General features: G+C 34.0%; 1 protein-coding gene across 1 annotated transcript; it reads right to left on the bottom strand.

Annotated features, from left to right (window-relative positions):
• Positions 1 to 450: 450 nt before the first annotated feature.
• Positions 451 to 6,795, bottom strand: LOC101055517 (Hop-interacting protein THI028). The gene is made up of 15 exons (NM_001279012.2): positions 6,639 to 6,795; positions 6,353 to 6,422; positions 5,933 to 6,030; positions 5,197 to 5,335; positions 4,972 to 5,099; positions 3,305 to 3,397; positions 3,127 to 3,177; positions 2,714 to 2,779; positions 2,536 to 2,601; positions 2,273 to 2,353; positions 2,106 to 2,186; positions 1,715 to 1,903; positions 1,532 to 1,607; positions 1,320 to 1,438; positions 451 to 795 (listed from the first exon to the last, which is right to left on the bottom strand). The coding sequence occupies exons 1-15, from the start codon at positions 6,726 to 6,728 to the stop codon at positions 451 to 453; spliced, it is 1,692 nt and encodes a 563-aa protein (NP_001265941.1). The 5' UTR covers positions 6,729 to 6,795.
• Between the last annotated feature and the right edge of the window lie 3,263 nt (positions 6,796 to 10,058).

Below are 10,058 nucleotides of genomic sequence, written 5' to 3'. Positions count from 1 at the left end.
ACAAACGCATCTATAAGACGTTTTTGGCTTTATTCAACTTTGTATAAGTTTAAATATCTATTAAAGGGATACATGTATTATTGTACCTTGTACTTATGATAGCAATGGAACAATATAGGTCGATATATACTAAAAAAAATGCACAAAGAAGGCAAGCTATCTATCAAGTCCATAACATAGAGGTAGTGATTTCAATCAACTGAAAAAAAGTTGAATCTCCATTATAACCATCTTTACATATAGACTGCTTTCGAAAACTATATCAAATGATTTACACAACCGCAGATTCACTAACAAAAATCGACTATGCCAAGTCTGCTACGACTCATGTATGTGCAACTTTTGAATATAGCAGCCCAGTGCTCCACGAAAGGATTGATTGTTTGTGGAAAAGCAACAATGATTGACAGGCAATACACTGTGATATGCCTGGTGGATGCACAACTTGTATTATATCAGGCCGGTGCTCCCAAAAGGATTGGTTGTTTGTGGATGAGCAACATGATTGGTAGGAAAAGCACTGAACCCTGCATCACCAAAAGGGTTGTGGGGATTCAGCATTGGATTTTGAGGTTGTGGATAGGCAGGTTCGAATGGTCCAAAAGGATTCATTTGATGTTGAGGAACCGCAGCCATTTGCACTGACGGAGGGGGAGGCATGGTGGTAGACATGGCAAATGGATCAGCAACTTCAAATGGATTAGGGGCTGGTGCTCCATATACTGGTCGTTGAGATGCTCTATATGCTCCTTCATCATACAAACTATTCAGTGTGAGGGAGTCCAATCCACCAGCCTGTTTGAGAGATACCAAAATAAATGTCAAAGAGAAGATATTTACTTGATTTCACAAAGCAGATAAAAGGACAAGAAATGTTTATCAGAATTAAACATCAGAAACACCCCCCCCCCCTCTTCCCCCTGTAGACAACATATATCGACATTTCATCGTTAACTAACTTCAATGCTTTACATGTTTCCCTCAGTTCTGTTTGCAAATGAACATGCAAAGAAAAGCCATTCAAAGAAGTTCATAAAAAATGGTTCCAAAGAGTTCTCTCCAATTATGATCAACATTGCATAACAAATCCAACTAAGTAAAATACAGTTGAGATTAGCACTCTGCAATCTCCCTTTTTTCTATCAAGAATTTGCGTAGAAAAAGATAAATTTGACAGCAAGCACAACAAATGGGATGAAGAGAGTATGAACATGAAGGTACACTACTACATAGACCTGGCAGTCTGACCCCAAGGACCAGATTCAGTACCCTTCCAGTTAAAAAAAGCAACCTTTAAGAATTGAACTTCAAGGGCTTACCAATTGTCTCTCCTGAGCTGCAGATAAGTCGCTGCTGGGAGTAGTGACCAGGGCAAGCTCCCATCCAGTAGGATCAAAATCTTTTGGCTGAGCAGGATTTGAGTCGAACGGTGTTGTCCCTGCAATAAGTAATAATAGTTCATTTAAAATAAACCAACACTCGATTTTCTCAAGAAGTGTTCTATATTAGTAGGTGAAATTAGATAATTTACCAGATGGAACTATCGCCAAAGCCAAAGCATTGCTGTCCTCAATTGCTGATGCATAACCACTTGGTGCATTTAGCCCCTGAAACAACAAAAATACTAGTAACAATAGGAACAAAAAGAGATATCCCAATACAGTATCCATCAAATTCCAGATAAACAACATATAATTCAATAAGACTAGCTGACCAGTAAATCATCAGATTCCAAGCTGCTTGGGGGTGGAGGCATTGGCGGGGAAGGAGCCTCAGTGGTTGAAACAACAGCATCATCTAAAGGCAGAGGAGGAGGGGTTTCGTTAGCTGAATCTTGAGCATCTTCAGAAGCTGAAGGTTCATCCTCTTGTTTATACGTAAGCATAAGCCTCTCCGGATAATCCTAGTTATAGTTAATATTGTTAGTATTCTACAGTGAGATTAGACAATACATGTATATTGCTACACTCTAACCAGCTTTATACACTTAATTAAGATATCGAAAGGAAAACATAAATCAGCACTAAACAAAAGAAAAACAGAAGTTGGCATATCATTTGTTTGGAGAAGATATGCATGCATATGAAATAAAAAAAATGTAGTACCAGAGTTTCAATTGGCACAGAGACAATCCGGGGTGCTTCTTTTATATACTCTTCCATAGTCACAAGGAAGGACTGAGGAGGCTGAAAACCAGAATAGCGTGTCAAGCTGACAGACCATCAAATTTGAAGACAAATCAATCAATACAGAAGCTTGGTAGTATGACTACCTCTCTCAAAACAGGAAACTGAAAGTTCCTGGCAAGTTCCAATCCTTTGCATACCCCATAAAAGTCAGAGAGGTTCATGGCCTGAAACAAGATGATAGACTTACAGATAACCACCATATCCCGACGAAATGTCCCATGGTGATAGACAAGCAGTAAGAAACGAAAGTATAGGGTACAAAATATTTTTTTAAATGGAGAAAAAAAATATTTTACCAAAATAGAGAAGAAAGAAAATATTGTATCAAGTTTGTCAGTGTGTTCACCTGTTGGCCAGCTCGTTTGTAGATATCAAGGGCCTTAATAGCTTCATGTCTTGGCATGTCAAAAAACTGAATTAAAATCAGTAGAAAAATAATGTCAAACAGATGAAACAGATATGACAGCAATAAGCAATATTTTGATGAGGTCAATGTTATAGAAGAGGCTAAGTGTCAAATGCACCTTGTCAATAAGATTAATTATTCCATCATTTATAGCACAGTAGATTTTGAAGCTCTCCTTGAGGACCTGGAATGAAAAATGAGTAAATCTTTACATCACCACTTATTCAACTGTTAAGTCTACAAATTGATGTCAGCTGTCAGCTTAGGCAACACAGGTACTAGGTAACTGCCCACCAAAAACTTGGGTAGAAACTTCACTTGTCATTTTTTTGTCTTTGTTAGGGGGGTTTGAATCCTGGTCTCCGTGGTATTCACCCACTTCATCAACTATTAGTTCAAACTCTTGGGTACTCAGTTTACAAGGTATCGATCAACTTTTTTGATAAGTATAAAATATCAATCAATTTAACACAGGTAGCCAGAATATTTAACCAAAAATAAGGGCAAGCCAAATTAGAAAAAAAAACATACCAGAGCAAGGGCATATTGTATCACATAATTTCCAAGTGCTGCTCCCTCAGGCTGTAATATAAGTACAAACTTTTAGATATTATACCCCAAATAGATGAAATATAGAGCTCTTACAATCAGACTAGGACTGTCATCTGAAAGAAATAAAAAGAGAGTTTATCAATCTTCAAAACTTTACCCGACATCCAATAAGACGATACAACAACTGCTGCAAAGCAGGCAACTGCTCCAAAAGTTCCTCACTGGGCAACTCCCTAGTTCTGCTGTATCCCTGGTCAAAAGTAAATGACACTTGGAAGTTATATTCATACTGACTAAACGAGTAACAGATTAGAACTCATTAAATCCACCAAACTTAGCATCTCTAGCAGCAGGTAGACAAGCAGCGTCTGTATTGCAATCAGACAGTTCATTTAGGTCAGTGTGACAGAAATTCACTGAAAATGACACTGGCAGCTGCTCATCAGCCAAATGTTAATCACTCATAAAAGCTATTAATTGATTCTTAAATATAACTAGTATGAAGATATTTTCAATGCACATGATAGTTCAAATTTCAAGTAATGATATATAGAAAATATCCTAAATGTATCAAAGACAAGGACCTAACCAATAACTCGTAAGGTTGAAGGAAAATAAAATAAAGTCCTGGCTCTTCTCAATGTCCTCTTTTAAATATTGTACCAAATAAACAATTTCCACATAACTTTATTGGAAGTGCGAGAGTTTTCCTTTGGAGTTAGTACGACGTACTTTTATGAACCCATTGTTAAGTTGTAAAACATACATACCATAGAAATAACTTCTTTTCTGAAACTGATTTATATCAAAGGCACCAGTAGAGCATCTGAAGTCTCAATAATCATGGTAATCTTTTTATTACACATGCTAATATTTTTCTTTTTTATAGTAGGTCCAAGTAGGAACTTCAATGTAGGTTATTGTACTTATATGGTTTTATCTAACAAGTGACTTCAATTTTGCTTTTACTTTGATACACCAAACACAATTTTGCTTCAAATTCAAGATTGTGGTATTCTGACATGCTTAATCTACTTAACACCCACAATTAAAATTGTTGTGTCTGGACTATCATGGCATTCTCTTTTTCTTTATACAATTGTTAGGTGAGTACCAAGTCCTTTGTCCTTCATTAGCCTTTTATGTAATCCCTGGAGCTAGAATACTAGTTAGGGGTTTGGCCGAACCCAGTAGCTTTGATCCAAAAACCATGCATTTGCCTTAAGAAATCCCATGAAATGCATACAAATTATTAATTTGGAACCCAGTAACTTAAAAGGACTAGAATCTTCAGCCCATTAGACTCAAATCCTGGCTCTGCTTTTGTATGTCATGTCAACACAACATAGAGCACCAGTCACACAGGAAGAAAATTCCACTTTCCAAAGCATCATAACTCTTTTTCTTGTTAATATTCCAAAGCATCACAAGTATCAATAAGTAAGAAAAATCAAGGTGGTTCTATTAATCATCTTTACATAGTAATTAATAATATGCAATATATCTGAAAGAAACTGTGGATCTGCAACTAGGCATATTAACAGATCCTCGACTTAGTGCAAGAAACAAAGGAAGTGGAGATGTATAAAATAGCTGATAGACAGCCAAAGCACCTTCTCCACAATGTTTCAGAAACTGAAGTCTCCAATGGTGTGGACCACATGATTTGTCCAATTCATGGGGAGGAAAAGCATGGAATGAACATTTTATGAAATGACTTTGCTTCTAGTAGGCTAAATTTATTGAATTTTCTTCACAGAAGAAAAGACAACTTTTTGAACTATGTAGAATAGTAAGCAGAAAGTTCAGCAGTGTTATGCTAACCTTTTCTTGCCCTTGCGCAGGTTTAGGAAGGCGCTCTCCTTCAATATCATACTTCAGAACCCTAAAGCATTCAAGTCGTTCCTCCAGAAAGAGTGCATATGTTCGTACCCAGGCAGAGCAGTCCCAAGCTGGAGGAACAGAAAAGATAGAATCATTCTGGTTGAACATGATGGAATCTAAAGGTAAGTAGAAAATCGAAAGAACATTTATGGTAATTTTACCAACCAATTGGACTTGAATCATCCTTGAAATTGGACATTTGGAGAACGTGTCCTCTCTGTTGGAAATTCAATAGTTCCTCTCTAAATGTCGGATCACCTTCCCTCAATGTTCTGTGGATTACTATCAATGTCTTCAGCGCTACCTATTCCAGAAAATATGGAAAGATATTTCTATGTAAAACTCATCAGCAAAGGCAAGGACCAGTTAAGCAACTTAAGTGTAAAGTACATCACAAAATAGTAAACCACAAAGAAGAGAAGATTGGAGAAGAAGAACGAGAAATTCAAAGAATGCAGGAAACATATTAAACTACTTTAATTCACCCCAATCCCTGGTGAAACATATTGATGTACTTTTCCCTATAGCTGACAAATTATAAGACACCACCTAAACTAGAGCCTTCAAAGTTGCAAGTAAAAATCTTTCTGGACTACTTTAATTCACCCCAATCCCTGGTGAAACATATTGATGTACTTTCCCTATAGCTAACAAGTTATATAGCCATAGGTGCATGGTGCAAGAGGGGGGTGAGGAGTGGAACAAATTGCAATAGTACTAAGTTCAACATAAACAGTTCCATCTTACACTCCAAAAGCCAAATAATCGGAGCCACAATCATAAAATACGGTCTCATTAATATCAAAACATCAATAAAAATGCACTCCATAGATAAATTAAATCCACGAAAAGGTACTCAAGTACATGATTTTGTAACTATATCACACTCCATAGTCCATACCGTCCAATTATGTGTCTTCGCCAATCGCCTTGCAAGTGCATGTATGCAGTATGCAACATCAGCACGAGGTCGCATCGCTGATGTAAAAACCAAAAGTTCTGCAAGAACCAATACCACAATATTACCACCAACAATTCTACTGTAAAAACACAAACACAAATGAATAACAATAAAAAAAAATGCGAAAACCAAAATGAATACTTAAAACTAAAGTCACTAACAACTTAAGTGATAAACCAAATTCTAAAAAAACAACTTTTACACCAAAAAAGAAAGAAACCCAAGTTAGAAAAACACATGATTTCCCTAAAAGCAAATACCCCAAACACAATATTCAGAAAATATGAAACCCCCAAATCAAAAATTTCTCAGATTTCCCTCCATAGTATTGGATCTGTAAAAGAGTAAAGAAACACTCACTTCTAAGATGTCTGTCTTTTGGTGGGCACTCAACATGATTGGTAGCTTTAACGATCGCCACATCCACATCCTAATCAACAAAATAAACCACCAAAACATCAAAAAAATCGAAGTAATTTTCAAGTAGACAGTGCAGAGTTGCCGGCTTTACTGTCACGATCCAAGATTCAGTCTTGATTGCTCAATTCTAAGCCAAATAAAGTGCGGAAAAAAACCCAGAAAAGATAATAAAAAATACCCAATACCCAAATAGCTAAAAGAGAAAATTTAGGGGAAAAGGGGTGACCTTGAAATCGCTATTAACATGGGCAAGGCCAACAGTTGTATGGTCTTTAAGAGCTCCATACGCTTTCCTCCAAGTTTGAAGCGTACCCATTTCTTCTTCTTCTCCTTGAAAATCGGTGATTTCTTCAGACCCTTCTTTCCCCTTGATACTCTCTCTCTCTCCTCTCTCTCTCTCTCTCAAATGGGAGGTTATACTATTCTTTTCTTCTGTTACGGTTGGCACTTTGACACTTTGTATTGTGAAAGGGCTCTTTCCAATTTGGCCTTGTCATCATTTCACCTTTTTTTTTTGGCCTTTTGGTCCCATTTTTGTTTTTAAAAGTAAATTTGGCCGTTTAACATAATACATAAATGTGTATTTTAATCTGATTATATTTTCGAGTTGTATATCGATCGATTTATTTTAATTTCAAAAGTTTATTAGTTCAAACTATCAATTATCAATGTACAGACATGTTAAACAGTTATAAAACCATTAAGGTTTACTATCAGTTCGATTATTGATTCAACTGTTAAGGTTTGATATACAATTACTGCAAACAAGGTGAAAAAACAAATAAAGTATGTGCAAGAGTTGACGTATTGCATCTTGCTCAAAAGTTAACGTCACATTGTAGAATAACTGATAGTTTGAGACATCCAGAAATAAAAGTATGGAGCTGAATTCTAAGTCAAGAATTTTATATACAAAATGGTATAAATATAATTGATTAATTTACTATTAGGTTATCAATTAATCCGTTAAGATAAAAATCAAATCGTAAAGAATTGATAAATCGATATTTTAAAAAAAATCGTTATTGAAACCGCTAAATCTATTACCAATTATCGATAAATCAATAAAACAAAGTTGGTTTACATTATCAATTTCGATTTGGTTTTGAACAACCCTACATCATTTAACATTCATCCTCATTATTTTTGGATATGCATAAGTAGACACTTAAACATATATGAAATTGAACAAACAGACGCATGAATTCTATGTAATGCACGTAGGACACAGATTATCTTGTAGGATATCACGTAGAATGCGTGTGTACTTGTTCAAATTTATGCAGTCTATTTGTCCATATCTAAAGTTGGAGAACATAAATATAAGTTAAAGTCAACTTAAAGGCATATTTGTGTATTATGCCTAAGTTATTCGTAATAGTTATTTCATCTCCTATTCTTCGTAAAGTTATGTGTAGATTCTCTCATAACCTATACAATACTAGTTACTTTCATCTTCTATTTTTCATGTTTGATTGTTGATTTAAAATCAAAGAGGTTTATTTATTTATTTTTCATAAGGTGATAAGTAAAAGAGTCCGACTAATAAACGAATTCAAATACAAGAGATTTTTCAAGTCATTCCGCTTCTTTCCTATACAAAAGTTCAAGGGGGATAGGGTAAAATTAACTATATTCGTTTGTCTCGTAATTTTTAATATATTTTCTTCATTTTGAGTTAATATCTCAAAAGAAATAATAAAATGTTGGGTCATTTTATCCAACTTATAAAGAAAATTTTGATTTGAAATTAAATATCTCGAGCTTAGAAATAAAATAGTGTTTGATATAAGGTTGAACATAGCTCATATATATACTTTAATAAAATTGTGTGTATAATATAATGTTGAAAATAGCTCATATGTTTTATAATTAAAAAAAATAGTGTGTATAATATAAGGTTGAAAATGTAAAAGTTTGGAGAAGCACATGAACAAGCTAACAAAGAAGAATATAATAAAGTGTAGATTAACAGGTAAGACTCTTAAAAGGATTTTAAATTACTTTACTTTAATGTATAGTATATCATAGAATAAATTAGGACATGTTTGAAATTATTAAAGTGCATTAATTGTTTTTATTATTGCTAAAAAGGGAGGGCAAATGCAATGAGAATCTAGACAGGTCACCTACTTATTTTTTAAAGTTGTTTTTGGAATATTAAATAATTAATACTATTTAATATCAATTTTTTTAAAAACTTTTTTTTCTTTTGCCAAATTAAAAGTATGATAATTGAATTTGAAGATAGGGTAGGTTATGTCTTCCATCAATATATGTGCCACACACATATATATATATATATATATATATATTGCCTTGTGATTTTTTTTTTGAGCGAAATAAAATTTAAAATTTATTTCTTATGTGATATTGAACTAAGACCTAACTACATTTTTAATTTACAGAATGTTTGAGTACTTGTATTATATTAGTCAATGCTCAAAGTCTTGTTTTGGACATATGAATGATATTAGAGTTTAGCGTTATATAGAGTGAAATAAGGTAAATAATTTCGTTATATAATTTTGAATCATTGTTACTATTCAAAAAATGGACGTGATGACACTCGTCTACTCTCATCAAGACAAGTCAATCTCAATCAAACAAAACAAAAGAAATATGAAAAGTAAAATCTAAATAACATAAAGATGGAAAACTTAGTCATTCTATATAACCCTCTAATATGGTTTTCACGTGTACAAATCACTAATATCAAGGATATCAATCATGTGTCGAGTAGATCAATCACAGCTAACAAAATCATCAAGACATAATAATCGAGTACACCGAACATAATTTCAAGATTTATCATACATATTATCAATGGAACTCAAGGGAACCGATCATAGTTTATGAACTTGACGATACACTTGCCAAAATTGACCTCGACATTAATAGCACCTGCCGGAAATGACCTCAACATCAATACATTTGTAAGAAATGATCTCGGCATCAATAATCATCCCTGTCTCGTCATAGTGCACGAAAATCAATGGAAATAAACTATTTCACACCACAGGGAAGAGACAATAACTCAAAGCAACTCAAGTCCACAAATAATGCTATCAAAACATTACATCAATCAACACCTTGGGATTCGTAACAAGACAATTCACAACACATTATGATCAACACATTTTCCTTTCATTAATCCCCTTTTTATTCATTAATTTCAATCAAATGGAATTACTGAACCCATGACCTCATTCTCGTTGCTCCTCAACACACACAATGAAGGTTTAGAATACCACTTGCCTTAATTTAAATCAAAAGTCAATCTAAGGCTTAAGCCTTCCGTTTTATAACAATGTCCAACGCCACACAAACTAAATCAATCAAATAATCACAACAAGATTTCAGAAATAACAACACCCAATTCATACATTTGGCAAAATAGGTTAAATCAACTCAAAAATTCAATTTCAAAAATGAGGTTTGAATTCAAAAAATTCTTTACTTGAAAACATTATTCAAGACATTTGGAACTCATTGGTAAAAACTATTTTGAAAAAAATAATAATTAGAATCTAGCTCAAAATCGCAATTTTATCAAGTTCTTGGGCAAATTACCATTCCAAAACATAATTTGAACAAAGGACCATTTAAAAGAAAAAGATTGAAATAGTCACGTAGATGTATAGAT

Source organism: Solanum lycopersicum, chromosome 4 (assembly GCF_036512215.1).
Source record: "Solanum lycopersicum chromosome 4, SLM_r2.1".
In the NCBI taxonomy this organism is placed as follows: Eukaryota; Viridiplantae; Streptophyta; class Magnoliopsida; order Solanales; family Solanaceae; genus Solanum; species Solanum lycopersicum.
This window is presented reverse-complemented; position numbering and strand designations above follow the sequence as displayed.